Source organism: Rhamphochromis longiceps, linkage group LG15, assembly GCF_057381845.1.
Source record: "Rhamphochromis longiceps isolate RC_006_pf linkage group LG15, R_longiceps_female_GT1.1, whole genome shotgun sequence".
NCBI classification, from domain to species: Eukaryota; Metazoa; Chordata; class Actinopteri; order Cichliformes; family Cichlidae; genus Rhamphochromis; species Rhamphochromis longiceps.
Window position 1 is genome coordinate 15273053 of NC_140571.1, and position 20618 is coordinate 15293670.

The 20618-nt window shown below is 38.8% G+C and overlaps 1 protein-coding gene across 1 annotated transcript; it reads right to left on the minus strand.

Moving 5' to 3' along the window:
• Window positions 1-3: 3 nt before the first annotated feature.
• On the minus strand, window positions 4-19166 carry pals1b (protein associated with LIN7 1, MAGUK p55 family member b). The gene is made up of 14 exons (XM_085383306.1): window positions 18959-19166; window positions 15775-16256; window positions 13558-13766; window positions 10802-10879; window positions 7947-8066; window positions 6941-7102; window positions 5625-5702; window positions 5349-5532; window positions 3889-3957; window positions 3734-3805; window positions 3011-3172; window positions 2505-2707; window positions 2127-2237; window positions 4-1056 (listed from the first exon to the last, which is right to left on the minus strand). Exons 2-14 carry the CDS (start codon window positions 16100-16102, stop codon window positions 880-882), a joined length of 1953 nt encoding a protein of 650 aa, XP_085239432.1. The 5' UTR covers window positions 16103-16256; window positions 18959-19166; the 3' UTR covers window positions 4-879.
• Window positions 19167-20618: the final 1452 nt, after the last annotated feature.

Sequence of the window (20618 nt, forward strand, 5' to 3'; positions counted from 1 at the left end):
ATCTGAACTGAAATGGAAACTCAGAACTACAGAAAAGATAAAAAGAAAACCTTCTCTTTGATATAAAAGCCAGACAAAATATGTGACTTGTTCACATGTGTTTTATTTTATTAACAATTCATGAGCACAAAATTGTGCTTATGAATTTGCAAATGAACTGCAAAGAATCAATACAGTATTTGTTGGAATCACACTAACTGCTCTTATCAATACTGATAGAAAAACAAAAAAAAAAAACAAAACCAGAAACTCGGCCGTACTTAGCAGCATTACTGTTTGTAACGACAACCAGCTACAGTGGTTTGTTATCACAGCGTAAAATCATAAAATGAGACACAAAATCAAATACTGACAATGGAAGTAACTCCAAACTGTGCAGATTACAGCAGATCTCTCTCCTGCACTTCTGAGTGGAAGACGGTGCCCTGCAAAAAGCACTGATGCTTCTCTTCTGTTTGGTACCTAAAGAGTTTCTGATCTGCTGCTTCATTAGGGAGTCAATTAAAAACCAACACATAAAGACTCCCACACACAAACTGTAACAGTAAAACACTTGATCCTTTGGTCTAGAAAATATGTATGTACAGTTATAAATAACTATTAAGCATAGAATAGAAATGGTTCTATTTTGTTGATAAATGACTTTGCATAAAACTGAGATCAACAGAGAAACAAAAATCACCAACAGACACACGCACACCAACAACAAAATCAAAGATTAAAATTGAGTCCATCCCTGTAACGATCACCTCCTCTACAATCGAGGAAAATGTGCAAGTCAAATTCCAGTGACAGTTTACCAACCGTCCCTGGTTCGTTTTTCACTCTCCAGTCTTCTGTTTACGTCCTTCGACTCATGGTGCTGGGACACAGTGACCTCTAACACAGCCAGGACGTGGGCACCCACTGCGGCTCAGTGTCCAGTTTATCTATCATCCTGCGCAGCTCGTGGAAAGCCTGGTCTGGATCCACGTTCAAGATGGTTGCATCAAAGTAGTGGCTGAAATTTTGCTCCATCTCGCGGGCCTTTTCAATGACCTCCTTCAGCATGTCCGGCTGTGCACAGGACATGGACATCAGTTCAAGAAACTGCAGTAGTGACTCTTATTATCACGTGTCTTCATTCTCAAGAGCAGTCTTCATGAACAGAGGCAATGTTTATTTACTGATTTTTATATCTAAATTGGGATCCAATACATTTAAACAACGGTGTACACACATAAAAAACGTGCCTGGGACTTTTCCCCACATATTAACTGCGATCTATAAGAATGTGTCATGTGTACTTCACACCATGTGTACACACATTTTTTTTTAAGAGTAAGTCTGTTATGAAGTTCAAGTCAAAAATAGTGTGATAAAATTTAAAATAATTAAAAAAGGCATTTTTTTTTATTATGGAATCACCTTTTGTTCTTCATAAAATAATAAAACTGATTTGCCTTTCTCTTCGGGTGATGCTATAAATTCTTTTCTCTCTATAAGTTAACGCATAAATGAAAAGGATGAGATCTTGTTTTTGTTTTTTGATCCATTTTTTATTTTTATTTTTATATCATCATCTTGGCCAGCACTACTTCAAAGACCGGTGCTGTGCTGACAGACTTTTGAAAAGCCGATGATGTGATGATGTCATTTTATTCAGTAAAGTGAGTAAAATTTATTTATTAATTAAGCGCTTTTCACAGACAAACAGTCGCAAAGTGTTTGTGTGGGCTTGGTTGTTTCTGAGACCATTAAACCAAACACCTTTCCTTCTCTCTACTTCTTCAGTCACAGTTTTGTCTAAGAGTTTATGGTCTAAAGAGTCTTTTTTCACAAGCAAAATTACCCAGATTAATTCATGACTAAAGCTGGGATTGGGAATTGAGCTAACAGTGTATGCAATTTATAAACAGGACTATGTACTGCTCTCCATGACTGATGAAACAATGCCCCTTTCTGCCTTTGTGTTTACACACAATTTCACTTTTGTTTGGTTTGTGTGCATCTTGCCTCTAGTTTTACTATCTCATGGCGATTCTGTGAGTTAGAGACCAGTTTTTATGCAATATATGTGAGTAAATAATGGTCATTCCCTGCTCTGCCTGAACTATGTTTTCTTTTCTGAGCTGGTCAGCGTTTACCTTTGGTGTTTTCCCCTCTGTGGCCAGCAGGGTGCGTAGTCGCTCCTGAGAAGGAGGAGCTATGAAGATCACATATGGCTTAAGGTTGGAGGATCTCAGGACTCGCAGTGACTGACAGAAGAAAAAAATCAAGGCACAAAGAAACAAAATGAATGGAAAGAGCAACACAAGGGGAAAAAAACAGATTAAATATGGTGTCTTCAAATGTGTTATTTCAGCTTTGATCAGGCTTAGACAGGATTAAGACTTATGTTGAGGAAATGAAAGGGGGTCATTATGTTCTGGCAGGGCCACAGTGGTTAAGATCACAGATGAGGAAGGATCTAACGGGCTTTGTAATTAACATGTTAGTGTCTGGACAGTAACGAGGTCTCTTACCCTTGTGTGTAGGCAGAGCAGACAGATGCGTCCAGAGTTGATGACGTGTCGGACGGAGTCTGTGCTGGTGCCATACAAGTTCTTCTCGTACTCCCCCGATTCAATGAACTTTCCCGTTGCCAAGTCGGCTTCAAATGCAGAACGGGTTACAAAATGGTACTCGCGCCCATTCCGCTCATGTATCCTCGGGCTCCTGGTTGTATCTGAGCCGTTAAGAAGGACAGATATAACTGTTTTACATTTTCTGAGCTTTAAGTTGTCTATATATATATATATATATATATATATATATATATATATATATATATATATATATTTTTTTTTATTACTATTTTTTTTTAAAATTTATCTGTGTGACAAACAGTTGTGCATTATGTGATAAGTTAAATGGTTTCACTTCTTTACTGAACACCAGAAACACGTTCCGCTCATCATCTGAGGTCTGTGTTTAACATTTCACGTCGCCTCGCTCTGGGCTCTGTTGCTTTGACCAAGCGGAGACTTACGTGGAACAGCGACAGCAAACTTCTCAGGTTCGATGGAAAGAAGCCTCCGGCGCAGCTCATCGTGACCGCTGTTTGTTGGGCCGATCAGAGCTATGGGGCGTTTGCGGTTGGCAGGCTGGTGATAGAGCGACATCTCCTCATAGGTCAGGATGTCATCGTAGTCTGAGGAGACAGCGTGGGAGGGGTTATTGAAACATCCCTGACCTACATACCAAATTACTTTGAGCTCTTGGGCTGACCTGTGACCTCTCTGTGGAGGATAGAAAGATGCATGGGATTAAGAGTTCAATAAATTTACTGTGTTTGAGTAAAGTTTTTTTTCCATAGTGCTTCATATCTGACCCTCATGGCTCACAGTCTGCCACTTTTAGCCGTGGATCAGGTTCATTAGAACAGTATGTGTGCTACTTAGTGAATATTTGTGTTTCTATGTGTGAGCCAATCACAGCACAGGTTCCTCCAAGCCATTTAGGCACCTGCTGGTCACCTGTTCGTGCGCCCTCTGATCCTGTCTGTGAGGGTAGGACTAATCTGACCGGAGACACACCAAGTCTGATCAAGCTGAAGTGAGAAAGACGAGACGTGTCAGCTCTGGTGTGGAAGTGGTCTTTCACGTGTGACAAAGACAGAGCGACACTGGGTTAAGACTGTAACCAGAGCCCACTTTTAAATGGGATTATTGCTCAAACCACTGAAGAGCGACACAAGAGAAGAAAGCCTTACCTGTACTTTTGCTGGACTGTGACGTGCTCTTCTTCCTCTGTTTCTTACTCTTCTTTGGGTACCAATTCTTCCCTGTTATTACAAAGAAATTTGCTTTAAAAGGCAAATTATCACAAGACTGTTAAAACACGCTGAGCACGTTAACTTCGTCTTACCTTGCTGCTCTCGACTTCTGTCTGTTAGAGTTTTCTTTAATGTCTCTCTCTGTTGCTGGAAGCTCTTACCTAAAAAAAAAGAGAACGTACAGACAGTTATTAGTAATTTATATAAATTCTATTATACTGGAACATTATTTGTGCCTAGACTGGACGATTACTACGTGGCCAGAAACCACCAATATTACAAATCCTAAGCTTTTGCAAGCCTACTATTGTTTTTCTTTCTCTACTTAAAGAGGGGGAGACAAAAAGATGGCCCGCTTTCCATTTCCAGTGCTTAACCCTCTCTTTCGTCCCACCACAACAAGGCCTAGGTCAGAAAGTAATCACAAATAATTCTCAGGTGTTTGCTTTAATCTGCTTGACGTGCCAGATGGATGCTGATTCCTGCCAGGGTAGTAGTGCCAGATTAGCTATTAGTCACTTTCAAGTACTCTTCTGAGACTGGGTTTCCAGTTACTAGAAGGGGTCGAGCACATTACTGGCTTATCATTATTTTATAAGAAGCTCTCCTATGTAGCCCATGCATTAATTATTAAAGATTTTATTTCATGTATCATCTCTCAGAAATATGCCATTTTGGAAAGTTGTTACCACGATGTGAATTAATTATGTGTGTACGCTACAGGCAGTGTCACAGTTATTCTTTCTGGCAATTTTAAGTGTGTAACCCCACAAATAGTATTCGCTTTGCATATATCCATATACGGGCTCCAGTTTTTTGTGTTGCTTTTCCATTATAGATGATACTCAGTACATCTAGTAATGATTAATAATCAACAAATCTACCCAAGTTATATAATTTCATATCTTAATGTACACATTTCCACGTAGCATTTTGTTTGTGCTTACTGACCGACGGTTTAACCTGACCACAGAAATAAATACAATTCAATTAAGTTTTATTTATATAGCGCCAAAGTACAACAACAACAAAGCTTCGGTGTGCTTTATACTGTAAGACAAAGACCCTACAGTATTCTGGAGAAAACCCCAACAATTAAACGTTCTCTATGAGTAAGCACTTTGCGATGGTGGAAAGGAAAAACCCCCCTCTTAACAGGAAGAAACCCCCAACAGGACCAGGCTCAGGGAGGGGCAGCCATCTGCCACGGATGGTTGGGGTGTGAGGGGAAAGAGAAAAGAATAAATAAAAAGAGCTACTCATACCAAAACAGGAGCTTAACATTAAATAACATTTTACTGCTCCTCCTCTTACACCTTTGAGCCTTGTACATTGCAAAAGGTATTAAAAAACAGCATGTATATTTTAAAATATAATACGATGTGGGGTTTTTTAATATAGTTATATGTCTTTTATTACTCCATGCTGTGTGTATGACATCACAACTATATGTATTTGTAAATATTATGCAGCATTATGTCCTTGCTGTTATTATTTGTCCTTGTTAAGCAATAAACTTCATAATGAAATTCAGCTCCGGTCTGACTTCTACCTGGAATGAGTCCAGCCAGGGGCTGGTTTTCCTCATCTCCATCCCTGTAGGCTTGCCACCAGTTGGAGTCATCCTGGCTGATGACATGGAGTATATCTCCCTTCTGGAAGGACAGGCCCAGCTCTCGACACGGCACGAAGGGGTCATCAGACGGGTCGTAGTCAAAGTACGCTCGTACGTGCATCTGAGGGCAGGGTTTTACATTGTGAAGGACTCTTGCACGCATGCAGACAGGCCATCTCACGCACATACGGCCACATACTGTAAGATACTTACCACAGTCTGTCTGTGCAGGGCAGGTTTAATCTGAGAGCTGGGGATGAGGAGGAAGGTCAGAGTGCCATGCATTTGTTGCTGTGGAAAACATGAATTGCAAAAAAATTGAACACAACAGGAATATGAAGAGTCATTATTCATTTACTTGTAATTTAGGAGATGGATTTTATATTCTGAGAGCACACTTAGTTCAAACAACTATTATTTGCATATCTTTTTTAAATGACAGCTTGAAATTCAATTTGCCTAAACAACATTTTTTTTAGCAGTAACATTATTTTATCTATTAATAAGAATTATATGTTAAAACTCTTTTAGAAATATTCATTTATTATTTCAATTTAGAAATAATCATTTTTTAAAGTTATATTCTCTGTGAGTGAAACCTACTGCAACCAGCATCTCAAGTAAGATACCTGTTTTATATATATATCCCGATGCCCTTTGTGACATTAAAGTTACAAACAAAGTGTCCAGGCAGCAGCAATCTGAATGTTCATTACAACATGAAAAAGTATTTGTCCCCTTCTTGATTTCTTAGGGTTTGTTTTGCATATTTGTCACACTTACATGTTTCAGATCATCAAACAAATTTAACCCCTTAAAACCTGAATCATGAGAGACCTGTCAGAAATCTTTAATTTTTTGATAATGGAGTGTTTGTTGAATCTTTAGACAAAATATATAAAAATATATCAAATCTGCATATGTGAGTTTTAATTTGAAGAACATTTGCTACATAAATAATATTTTCGCAATTTAGTAATTAAAAGTGTGTCATGCAATTTCTATCATCTTTTGGGGTAAAAAAAAGTCACACTGATGATGTAGAAGTCTCAAAAACTCACAAAAACACATGTATCAAATATGATCCGCTTGGCTTTAAAGGGTTAATAGTAGTCAAAGATAACCTGAAGAAATACAAACTGCAGTTTTTATTTTTGATTATTTAATTTATTAAGGGAAATAAAATCTGCCCACTTATTAACTGGTTGCGGCACCCTTGGCAGCAAGAACTGTAATCAATAACTGGCAATAAGTCACATTGCTGTGGAGGAATTTCTGCCTTTTCTTCTTTGCAGAATTATTTTAATTCAGCCACACTTAGTAATCCTTACTTGGATTAACTTTTGATCTTAAAATCTGTTTGATGAGCTGACGTTTAAGATTAATTTAACATTTATGGGGGACAAATATTTAAAAAAAGAAATCAGAAATGGGACAAATAGTTTTTCATGTCACCGTATTGAAATACTTTGTGCCATTATTAAAACAAAACAAACTGCTATGAAAAATAAAAGAGCACTTGAAATTACCAGCAAGTCGTGGACTTCATTGACGTGTTTCCCACGGATAGAAATCCCGTTGATCTCCAGGATCTCATCTCCTTCACTGAGGAGGCCACTCCGCTCTGCTGCTCCGCCCTTTACAACACGGCTCACCACCACACTGTCCATGTCATTACGTACTGTTGCACCCTGATGACCACGCACAGACACACACTTACAAAGTTTGTACAGATGGCATAACAAGAAAAAGACCTTACATTGAGCAAAGACACAAGTCTGAAGACACAAGGAGAGGAACGGGTGTGAATACAAAGAAATGCGACCACCACTTTCATTTCCAATTCATTCCCATTGGATATGGGACACTCAGGCTGACAGGGATTCATTCTCCTCCACAGTTTGAATGCAACAACCCTTCCAATTCCATCCTCATTTCACAGGAAACCAGAGTCAAAGGAGAAACATATGTGGGCGCTAGGGCAGGTAGTTAATGATGACTATGTACTGGTGCATGAAGACATGACTTAAGTAATTTCTGCTAACTATTCTCCCTCGGAGGCCAAAGGATGTTATAGTACAACTCTACATTTAATATTAAAAGGATTAGTATACCTTGCTTGCATTCCTAACATGATGAGCCACCTTTGGGAGTGGTATTGTAGGCTCAACTGAAAACTACCGTCTGGTATCTGTTCTCTTCTCTACTGATGAAGTAGGGTCAGGTTGACAGAGAAGCTGATGTACGCTACTGAAAGTAAGCAGTTTACAATCCATGATGAAATCACAGATGCACATGTGCAACTGGTCAGAATGAGACTTTCAGACAGTGAACTCAAAGTAAGAAGCAGCGCAGAGACATACGACGAGATAATCTTGAAGGAACACTAGCAAAAATGAAATCAGGTGAGGCATTTTTATGACATAGCTAATTTTTATGGGTTGTGTTGCAATAAATTATGATTGACTATCCTTGTTACCATGTTTCTTATTCTTTCTTTGCAGATACAACCAAAAAAAATTGATGACATCTCACCAGTGGAGTGTCTCTGGCCTTCTCCAGCCGCACTAATTTAACCGTCTCTCCGAGGTACTGGGTCACACTTTCCTCTGCCATTTCCTGCACTGCCACGCTGTCATGGGCCTGCATCAGTGCCTGCAATGCAAACACACACATATATTGTAGAGAAAGAGTATGATCATGCAGAAATATACAAACATGTAATGAACAAAAATAAAGTGTGAAAGGAATAAATGAGGACTTGAGGAGAAACAAAGGATGCTGCGTTCTATAGCAGTTGACATGGGAAATAAAATGATCATAAATCTTATACGGTTTTAATCAAATTCTTCACGGCTGTGATTTTTTAATGTAAAATGATGAAAGACGAAGTGATACCAAACAAGTTTCCAGACCCCTTTGACATGCACCTGCAAGCAGAAGCATCCTGCCACCCAATCTTTTTTAACAAGACCAGTCTGCAAACCCACCTCTAAGCCAGAAATAATACAGATATTGCTCCTTCACTTCATTTAATGTGACAAGCGCTCGGTACCCCACGATTAATAACCGTCGGACCAAATTAGTTTCTCTATCCTGCAGCAGAGGGGACCTGAGAGAGCAGAGGCCGGGCTAAGCTTTGGCATACACGCAATCCGTCTTACTCTCCCCTGCATTTAGGAGTCAAAATGCACGGCCATCAATCATCAAACACCTTTGGCTGGACTGCTCCCGAGGAAACGGTGTCCCAGAAAACAATGAGAGGGAGACAAGGGGACTTGAGGGGGCCCTGCTCGTCTCTCACATGTCTCTATTAGTTTTTCACATGAAGCCGTTTACCTGTACTACAGGGTGACTCATGTGAGCCTCTGCTCCCTGCAGAGAAACAAACATAATCTGTTCCAATTTCTGTGCCACAAGGCAGACTCACATCTCATCACTCTGCCCCTGCCGGCTACACGGTTCCAACTCAGTGGAGGGGTTAACCGACATCGGGGGTGGGAGATTGCGATGCTTCACATGGTCATCTGGGTCAAACATCAGACCCCGTGGCGCTCCCCTGTCAAGACCCTCAACCATAAAAATCATAGCAGAGTAACGCACCTGGGGTCTTTTCTCACCTTAGTGCCTCGCTAATAGACGATGACAGCCTGATAATGTGACTTCATTTTTTCCTACAGAGGAGTCACTTTAGTCTAAACTGACAAAGGCAGAGTGTCACGCAACATCAAATAAATGCATTTTCTGTTGTTCTTTTCACGTTGACACACCAATTTTTTTTAAAACAAAAACTCCCAATGTAATGCTGCAGGGGTTACCCAAAATGAAGCGTGTAATGTTTTTTTATTTTGTTTTTCTTTTAAAACAGAGCTGTGGGAGTGGCCTTTGTCTACTGCAATGCTAATGTTTCTGTAAAGATGCAAAAAGCAGCACATGAGAGAGGAGCATCTTAATTGTCCAGTTGGTCAGCTAGGCCAGCAGCAGCCTTTGGCAGTGTACTGTCAGGTCATTACTACACGGGTTACGGACAAGTTGGACCTCGTTATGTTGAACTGTAGCCATGTCACAAACAGTGGACAAAAAAGCTCTTTAAGCAGTCCGACAAGAAGGTTGCTCAAAATTACATATGCGTAATTTAAGGACAGATATAACATTTCACCAATTTACAAATTACATATACCTAAAGTCATATTGCCACATTTAAGTTTAAATTTTAAGTGTCCCTCCATAACAAGTAGGCATGGGCCAGAATGGTCCTTTTTTTTTTTTTTAAACAAATTCAATTTGTCTGACATCATTAGTGCTAATTTCAGTGAGACAACTCCAGTTTAAAATGATTTATTACAGCGGCAAAACATAGTTAGAGGCTGGCATCTAATTTCTGAGCTCATCCCTCCCTGCAAATATGATTGATGAGTAAATACCCCGCTGGAGACTACATATGGATACTGGGTTGGTGAATGGCTCAAAACAGGTGGGAGTGGAGATGGGCAGGACTGACATGTCAAAGAAAGTGATGGTATATTCTGCAACTTGAACAGACCGGAGGAGGGAGTGTTTGGACACATGAGCATAAAGTGCTAAAGCTTGAGCTCAGTGTTTGTACTCCTTGCAGGAAAGCTCACCAAAACACTACTGCTTCAACAACACTACACATCTATATTAAAACTTATGGTTGTGCTCAGTAAAAATGTGTAAAAGATAAACTAGCATAACAAACCTAATTTTTCACAACCTTTATTAAAAAAATAATTTCATTAAAAAAATTAATTTAAAGGAGGTGGATGAACAACACACCAAATGGCTAATTTAAACTGCTTGAGGAACAAGTTGATCTTGAAAAAAAGCCTGACACACACACAACCTGAATAACACCTAAAAATAAGAGTTTTAGAATTAATATGTCATAGAGGATTTAAGGTCTTTAATAACCATCCGCCCTGGCCAAGTGTCCTTGATCAAAACAGTAAATTCCATCCATTTCATAACCCTGTGGCTGTAATGATGGAGAGCCTGACCTCTATATCTTTCATTCAAGAGAAAGGGCCCTATTTCACCTTCTAATAAAGTGCACATGACAGCAACAGAGATGTAAAACTGTCCAACTGTCTCTGAGCTGGTAGGCAGCCAAGTCTTATGGTTTATTGGCATATTCTATACTTCCACTAGGACCTCTGACATCCTAGTGGAAGGTGCAAGAAAAACAATTAGCCTTTTGGAAAGAGTCCAGTAAAACATTAATTATATTTCCAGTTGTGCAATTATCAGAATATTAACTAAATAAATGAGTTGGCCCAAAAGGTTCTGCAAGCTTTCTCGGCCTCAATGGTGCTGCCTTATAATAAAATTGCGGGTAAGGAGAGGTCATGGCTGGGAGGCTGATCTCTGACCTGGAGATGAGGATTGGTGAGCAGAGCTCTGAGCTCTAAACCCTCCTTATGTTGGCTGGACTGGAGAATCTTCTGTACCTGAAGAGAAACAGAGACACACCACAGTAAAATAATTCTGTCAAGAGCTATAAACAGTGCATCAAGTCAGAACAAACTGTCAACGGCTAATTAAAAACGTTTAACACAATAGGGACAATCAACCTCTTAATCTTTTATAACATGACTTTTAAGTCATCTAATAAGTCACAAGAATCCAAGTAAAATTAGAAAGTTAAATCCCCCTTTATCAAATTAACAGATATCAAATGTAGACCTCAAGGATAATTATGTATCCTATTTACTAACTTTACAAGGTTAGTTCTTCTTTCACACTTTAACATCTGAAAGCAAACACTTGATAGTTCCATGGTCTTCTCCTTACTGTACAGCTAAGGGGTCTAACTTTTTATGCATAGGAGTAGAACGCTATGATGAATAATATATAAGTAAAATGTGCATGAAAGGTTTCAACTAATGACTTTATCACCATTGTCATGGACATTATTTTCTGAATCTGCCCTGTTGTATCATATTTTACAAATGTAGCTCTTTCATCTTGTGACCCTCACTTGTTTTGCTGTCTGGGTACCAAAACGTACATACTGTAAATATCTATATGAAGTTTAGATGCTAAACTGTTCCCATCCTAAACCCACGTACACCATAAAAACCATGCTAGTGGCACATTCTGGTAACAAGCCTGTGGCATGGAAGAAACGTTTTCCAAGAAAACTGCAAGACAAATAACATTTTTGAAGTGATCTATGTATAACACAAGAATTTCCAAACATTTGGGGGGAAAAAAGTATATCTTTCAAAGTGCACACAAACATAGGTCCCTCACACAGAGTTAATTTGGAACCGCTCATGTAACTCACAGCAGGAGTTCGAATTCCGTGCAGAAAACTGCTCTACATACAGTCTTGTTAAATGCAAGTTTCATCCTGTGTTTATAATGTGCGAACTTTGTGTTTCACCAAATTTAACAAGCACTGGGGACTGGAAAATCCCCGATCTGAACGGCAGCATGTCAAAATTCTGGTCGATTTCCAGCCTGTTTCTTCCCCTTCTTCTCTTGTTTGGAGCTTAGTTCATCCGTTACACTAATCAAAGCTCTCACTAACAAGGTGACGCACTTTCCCTCCCCCCCCCTTAGTGGTGCGGCGCCGCGGCCCACGCTGCTGTAAGCTGCTGGAGTTTCTTTTTCTGGCTGCCCAGATCCTGGCTTCCTTCCCGCAGTGCGCTGCACTGCTCAGCCAGCATCAAGGGCTGCCGAGAGATTAGTTTACCCAGTGGTCAAAGTGAGTGTCACACAGAACAGCCACTTAGTTTAGACATGCTGCAGCTCAAACTTTAATGCACTGATAAGCGCTTCGGGAGCTGGCCCGGCGGATGGGTGCGCACACTGATTTACTGTACACAAGAAAGGGAAGGGAAGACAATGTGCTGTGTGCGTGAGGCAAAACAGATCATCACACCCAGCCTCTTTATCTTCAAACCACTCCTGTCATGACTGGAATAGCAATTCTGTTGCAGTGCTGCTTGCTGGCCTTTGAATGAACTCTACACAGCTCACAGTCTGTTTTGTTGACACAAGTTGTACTATTACACATCTAGCCATCAGCTAAACATCACACTGAACGATGTCCTGAAAAGTCTCCATTACATTCTTTCATGTTACACCTATCACAAGTTGACACTAATCCTAATGAAGTGCCTATTGTGGGTGTAACTTGCCACAGATATACAGAGCTTCTATGTGTTTCATGGCAAACCACATCAGAATTTCAGTCTTTCTACAAGGTCTGTTCTGTGTGACAGGCTCTATTTTGAACACTGTGTGCAGAGGCTCAGTTCTGCTGGGACACAAATCAATTACTGCTGCTTTGCTTCAGCAGAGACCAGCTGGTGTTTTGTCAACAAGGAATTCAGGTGTGGCAGATTACCACCTACTCAAACCTAAAGATTGAATTGGTTTGTTGCTCTCTGTCACCTTCTGTACTGCAGCTCTGCAGGCACTGTAAACTGTTATTTAAATAGAAAACAGCAACTACCCGATGAAAGGTATCAAAAATAAAAAAAAATTAGTTAAAAAACACTCATTATTTTTTATATTTACAAATAACCTGAAATACACCTTCCTCCTTTATTTCCCTGTCATATCATCCACTTTTCAACCTAATTGTCATATTAACGTTCTTGAATCTCTTTTGTTGGCAGCTCACTCAATTTTTATGCGCAACCTGGATCTCACATATCCCTCATTTTTGTTTTGACTCACCTTGTTAACCGCAAGACAATTTACATTTCATAATTATTCAGACTGGCATGGCTGTCTTTTGGGCAGCTTTGTTGAATTAATCATCACCTCGAGCAAAGATTTTTCACGCTTCACTGAGTTTGCTCAGTTGCTTTACTCACATATGCGCTTTGAAAGCAAATATAAACTGAAAGGGTCCAAGGAATTAGGAATTGCAGCCCAAGTGCCTTTTTGCCTTTATGCATAAAATGCAACCTCTGCAGAGGCCACCCTTGGACTAATGAGGTACAAAACTGGTTTTGTGACGTGGTTCAAATAATTAAAGTGAGGGCTTCATTATTCTCAACGCAAGACTGTGAACAGCTTCATCTGCAAATATAGTATTGTATATTTGTATACATAGTATTGCCAATGTTTCAGCCGTAACAAACAACTAGAAAATGATCATCCCACATACCTCCAGGCAGAGGTCTTGAGCTTGTGATGTAAGGGGGGAGGTGGGACTGACTCTACTCATCTGCTGAGACACAGCGCTGTATATTGAATAGGCAGTCCTGAAGTCTTCCTTAGTGAGGAGCTGCGTTATAAGCTCCACATCCTGCTGGCTCTGAGCATCAGTCAAGCAGTGCTGCACCCACTTCAGAGTCTGCAGCAACTCCTCCAGCTCTGAGAAAGAATCACAGACAGTGAGTAGGGGAACAATAGTACAGAGGCAATGCCGAGGAAAAGTCAGGACTTTAGCTTTTAGTCCTTTAAGTTTAAAATTTTCCTCATTGTTTGTCTTCTAGGTTTACTTTTCTGGCAGCATAGCTTCTTACTGCAATTAAATTCTAAGTCTTATACCTGTATATCAAAGTTTTCCACTAGCACATTCTGTATTTGGCCCAGGGTAATCTCTAGCTATATCACACATAGATCTACAACCTTAGTACTGCAGCACACAAGCTGTCTGTTGCTCTTAAAACATGTTATTTCTAAGTCATGTACAAAATATTTTCATTTTCAGAGGCATAATTACTTTAATTTTAGTGGAACTAGAGCTGATTTTGCTCCACTGCTTTCAAAGGTAATAGCCACCTCTGCTGCAAAGCCACCACGCATACTGTACATAGTATGCTTCTGCTAAATGAATAGTTGTTTACTTTCAGTGCAATGAAAATATAAAAAGAAGGTAGAAAATTTTAAGATTAGCAGTGCAATCTTCAGGAGTCATGGCATAAGAAAACATTTGGGAGCAAAAATCAAAACAATAATTAGACATCTTGCTGTGGAGGTCCAGAAATTTGCTCCCAGGCCACTAGTTATCTATGAGTCTTTATTTTTAGTCAACCTTTGTTTCAGTTCAGTAGTTGCTACAGTGTTTACACTGGAGATTTAATATGGAAGATAGTAAGAATACATTTTGTGGCATCCTTTTTTTTTTTTCACTTCACATTTTCTTGGACAACGTTCATGAAGTAGTTTACAGTCTAGAGTAATGTTTATTATTATTTACTACTGACTGAAATTAGATTTTTATAACTGAACGTGCTAAAAAGTAGCTTGACACCAATATCATCTGAAGTATTTATATAGTAAAGAAATAATAGAAACTTTTAACTAATCCTACAGAATATTGTGTGTATTTTATTATACCACAGCAAAGCTCTGTCAAACCAAAGTCTTAGACGGGTCAAGGTACACAGGGACTGTCTGTGAAAAAAAAAAGATAAGACCCTGAAGACCCGGTAAAAGTTACTTCCCAGAAAAATCACACTGTTTCTGTCCAGCTGTGATAAAAAATTTTTTTATTATCATTATTATTATTACTACTGTTGTTGTTGTTGTTATAAATACATTAGAGTATGGGCTGAAAAAAATGACTTTAACAATTTGTATTTTACCCACTAAAATAAGGCTCATACTACATAAATCATGATCACTGAGTGCATCCTAGCTATATACTGATGACCTTAAATGATCTTAAACTGTATAGAAAATATAACAAAGACACTTTTTTCAACATAAACAAACAAAAAACATGTTGATCCATAGTGATGTGCTCTTAACAAAACGTATGACGCCTTTTGTATGGCCTGCTTTAACAACGTGCTAACCTTATTTACAATCAATATTGTATGGATGTAAATAATGGTGCTAAAGATACAGAGGGCTGTTAAAAAAGAAAAAGAAAGTTTATCCACTCTTCTTCTAACAACATTTTTTTTCCTGGAATGCTGAATTTTTTATTTTTTTATTAATTTTATTGCTATTTCTGGTTTCTGTTATTTTATTACCGGTACTATATTTATATTTGTATTGTACAGCACTTTGGTCTACCAGGTGTATTTTTAAAGTGCTATATAAATAAATGATGATGATGATAATGATGATGAATTTTGTGCTGGGTTCAGCTAATCACGCACCCTATGGTAGCTGGGATAGGTACCCTGCAACCCTGAAATGGATAAGTGGAAGAGAATGGATGGATAGGTTCAACTAATCAGTGGAAACTGGACATCAGTGACACCAAACCAACCATCTTTAGTAACATCTTTCAATTTACCCTTTCACTGTTTAGTCACTAGTTTGACTCTTTCTGTTTTACCAAATTTTTTCTTAAGTATGCATACATCCCATTCTTTCAGGCATGTCTTCCTCACTGCAATCTCTCACTTCACACCTGTTAACTCACCGACTACAGAATCCAGGGAACATGTGTCTTTGGTGGCCTTTTCCTTTCCCTCAAAGGTGGGATTGTCAATGCCCACTTTAGGGTTCTGCGACAGCTTCTTGAGCCTTAGGGAAGAGTTGAGGTCAATTTCATGCTTCAACCTGCTGTCCTCTTCCCTCCTTTTTCTCAGCTCCTCTTGGTAATGCTGGATCCTCTCCATGTGGGCACTGCACTGTGGAGATTTGACAAGGCTGCTTTCATCCCCTGGACAGTCCACGGCCCTCTCCCTGTGGCTCTTGATCAGGCCTGAGGCCTCTTGCACATAACCGTTCATATGGGATGTGATCATCCCTGCTGCAGCAGTGTACCGCTCAAAGCACTCCAGTGTTTCCTGAGATCTGCTGGAGTGTTAGGAGGGACTGATGCTGAGACTGCTCAACTCAGGGGCCATACTGAAGCAGTGGAAGATGTAGTCCTTTTCCCTTTTTCTGTAATTTGTCATCCTGAAATTCAAACAGAAAGTTTCAAAGGTTTAAAACACTTCCTCTAAGTGTTTACATGCTTAATTCTAAAATATCTTTGAGGTCTTTGCTGCCAGCACATTTACTTTTTCTATAATTTTACAGATTGTAAATTAAAAAGAGTGTCACTTAATTTATAAATAAATGATTTGTTTCTTGTTGTTGTTGTTATATGCTCTCAGCATTTATTTGTTCACACTTGAAATAAAATACACCCATAGAAACATTTGCAAGCCTTATTAATGTAGTCTATGATCATGTAATATAAACTATGATTTAAACACACTATTTAATATTAATTTATCATTTAGACCTATTTTCAAACTAAATATGCAAAGATTTCCTACTTAGTTTCTCAAATTGTTTTCCCTTCACCTTAACTTTGCAGTAAAGCGAATATGTTATAGGACTGTTTTCTGCTACTACTAAGTAGCAGTTTCAGAAGTTGTCGTCTGAACCTGAATAACTGTGTTACTAAAAAACTTGCTCAGGCATGTAAACCTCATACTGAATCTGTGATGTTTCAGCAGCCTAGACTTGTCATGTTGAAGTTCTTTAACGTCTCAAATGACTCACATTGCAAAATTTCAGTCATGCTGAGACTTTGTGTTGCCTGTTGATCAGTGCCAGCACCGGCTCCCACGTCCTCTCATCAGTCTCACCACTAATCTAACTCCTAAAAGGAAAGGCTTTTTAACCTTAGTCAATTAAAATCCCTTGAGTGCAGCTCCATCCAGCCATTTTCTTGTTTACACTTATCCCTAATTGCTCACCTGAAAAACTTAATCAACTCTATTGTATGTATGGGTGCCCATTATTCGATTACATACATGTATATAGTAACTGCTACTTTATTTACTTTTAAGGACGTAACATGCATTCATTTGATTCTGGTAGTACAGCAGACATGAAGCTTTGGTCAATTCATGAGAAAACCCCCCAAAAAACTTTCAATAAGTGAGTAGTGAAAGTGTTTTATAACAGGACATGTAGAAAGCCAAAACCATGTCTTCATTTCTTACATAATGTGTTTGTGTAAATACCATATTGTGGAATAGCTAATACAACCAGCTATGGCTTAAATACATTTCAGGATTAAAAGCTTGATTTTGAAAGCTTTCACCTGACCTTATTGCAAAGGCTTTGCAGTTAAGACAACCTTTACATGCAACAATAAAATAAATATAAACAAAAACTGTTGCTGAATGCCACCTCTCTTTTGTAGTAAGTCATATACTCACGTCACCCATCACTACATGGCAATCCCCCCTCCCCCCCCCTTTTACCTACTTCTCAAAGCTAATTACGGCTGGCAGTCTTGTCTCTCAAAACCCTCCCTCATGGAAGCATTTAGCTGTGTTTAGAGTGGCGATGTACTGCTGACAAACAGCAAAGACTGCCAGCGTACCATCTGTTCCCAAGGGCTTAATTAAGCATGGGATCTCATCCTAGCTTGGTGGCCACAGCAGAAGTGGGAATATGCTGGGAGGGGACAGGATACCTGTGTGGAAGACTGAGCATGAATGTGCACACACGCACACAGACCCACTCACCCACCCACCTAAACATAAGCAAGTAAGACAATACAAACAAAAAAAAACTGGTTCCAGTTAGATATTTGCTCAAGGGATTAAATATTTCTGGGAAAATAAATACTGATGCCAAATTAGACAGCGATAAATGGCTCAAATCAGCTCACCTACCTACTAAAAGATTTAGGTGACAGTGGAACACCAAACATATAAAACCCTTACAAAATAACATCATGAAGGAGGACATCCCATGACCACACACAAATAAATAGGAAACGTTATCGTGAATCACCCTGAATTCCTAGTTTTTCAGACTATGGCTCCATTAAACTTATCACCCCGAAATTAGCTTTGAGCAAGTCCTGGAATATTTGTCATGTATGTCATTTACTTACTGAGAGCAGTTTAAAAGTCCTGAAAAATGTTTGTCAAGTGAACATGGTGCACATAATAATTTTGCAACAAAAGTGTTAAAGCCTGCTCCGAGGATAAGGTATTACAACTCACTGTAAAATGCGGATAGCACCCTACACTGGCATGCTTTTTCTCGGCCAGTTTCTCTTTATATGGCCTTACAAATGATTTCATAATAACTAGTAAACATGGGAAATGGGCTTGTACCATTCCAGCATAACAGTAGATACTGTGAAATGTCTAATAAAGGCAAATAAAGACACAAAAATGCTTCTTAGTTAATTGGTAACTTTAAAATTTGCACAGTGAATCTTAAAGCACTTGTAATTTACTTTCTATTCCCAATGAGACACCAACTGTCTTGTTAGTAACAAAGGTAGAAATAAAATAAAATAAATGAGTTTCAGTTCATAGTATCCATAATTCACTGAAAATATGAATATGATAAATATGACATGATAGCTGGAACAGGCAAATTGTAAGGAGTTAGTGTCTAAATATTACTTATTGGGTTGAAACATTAATTTGTAGCTTCGTACAACTTTTAAAAAGTAGCAGCACATTTCTACAAAGCAGTACCACATCCGCTTAGAATAAGCAGCGGTCCTAATTTAAAAGTGTAAAATTGGATTTTTAATCAGCTAACGTAACAATAGCAAGGAACTTAGCTTAGTAGCATGGTACCGCTAACTGCGTAGCTTAACGGTAACTGTCCCGCAACAAACTCGGTGTACTTACCGCTTTAAAAAGAGCGAAGTGGATGAGATTTTCGTATTATTTTACTGTCCGTCGCTCAGAAAACGTGTGATTTGTTCACACAAGTACGAGCAGGATAAGGAAGACGTGTCTCCCGGTCTTCACAGAACCATGTTCAGCCGCTGCTGTGAGTTTTGTCCGGGCACAGTCGGGAACACTTGTGGCCATTGCTGTGGAACTGCGCTTGTTGTTTTGAGTCGTCTCCGTGGCAACACTTGCGCCCCACAGCGCCCCCTCCCTGTCAGGCACGCGATGACCCCCAATCTGCCGAACTGCACCATGTACTTGAAGCCGATTAGATCAGTGACGCAGTGAGTAAGAGTGAAAATTTCCCCCATAAAATCCCTGTTAAAAGTCGTGGAATCAACAATAAGGTTAATTTTGTTTTCTTTGCTGAAATGCTGTGTTTATACATACAACTTGTGTGCAAATGTGCAGACTGCATGACAGAAAAGCAAGGTTCTAAATTACTGTTTCATTTTGTTCTTACATTAAAGATAAGATCAATATCTTTTAATCACATGATAGATCACAAAATGTCAACAGTTAGGGAAAGAAATGCATTTATTTTTTAATAATTCACACTATAAATGAAAAAAAAGTGAAACCCTTTAGAATATAAACAGAAATAAAACTGGATAGTTTCAGAAAACACTCACTTTGAGAAAATATCCTTTAGAGCACTGTATTTTTAAATTCTTCCAAATTCGTATTGGAAACTCGCAAATAATGCTTCATTTCTTGCCCAATCCTATACAAGGTTTTAACCTCAGCAGGCTTGACCACGTCTAAATGCCTAAATGTGGTTTCTCCCATGTGATTGAGTAATACGATATTTGCATAAACAAGAAACTGAACAGATGTAGCTAAAAAAAAGTGACCAGCGGGTGTGAGTACATATGAAACATCATTCATATGATTCTTCGCAGACTAGCGTGTGAGCGTTACTTTAATGCCGCAGCCTGTAAAAGTCAAGTTAGTTCTAAGCGCTATATAATTTATTTTGTGACTACATTTCTTGAAAATGTGCTCTAAAAGTCCAAGCTAACTGTAAATTAACCTGTCTTTATTTTAGTGAAGTAAAAGTGGCATAATTACCTCCAAAGTAAAAAGTAGTATAAAACGGAATTAATGACAGCACATCCACAGATCACAAAATATCACAGTGAATTTTAAGGAAGCGTGTATAAAATTATGACTGAAGATCACAGAGGAAGCTGCATCACACTTGGAGGACTGCCTTATTCTCCTCCTAATAATAATATTACTTTCTATAAGCTTTTTCAAAAGGTTCAAACAACAACTTAGTATCTTCAGAGAGGCTTTGACTGATCATAAATCCTTTCATTTGTTTTTTTAATCTAAATGGCCTAATTTAGTTGAATGTATTTACAAAAACTAGACACTTATGTATATCTTCTAATGAATAAACACAGTCATTGCACTTGAGGGTATGAAGAAAGCGCCATTATTCCTGCCGTCATCTTCACTCTTATCCTCTTACATTCAACACATTTTACACACATCCACACTGATGACTTTAACTAAGTTCTTGTCACAGTACTATTATTCATTGCAAGCTAATTGGATCTACTGTCATTTTACCTTGCTGAGAAGAAGAGAAACTGTCTAATCTCAAGCT

Bases quoted from the DNA above. Each gene is read 5' to 3' on its own strand.
- pals1b (XM_085383306.1), bottom strand. From the start codon at position 16,102: ATGATCACATCCCATATGAACGGTTATGTGCAAGAGGCCTCAGGCCTG. The intron at 10,880-13,557 runs GTATGTGGGATG...GTTTCTCTTCAG, and splicing joins CTCAAGACCTCTGCCTGGAG to GTACAGAAGATTCTCCAGTC. The intron at 3,173-3,733 runs GTAAGGCTTTCT...CTGTCTCCTCAG, and splicing joins ACAGTCCAGCAAAAGTACAG to ACTACGATGACATCCTGACC.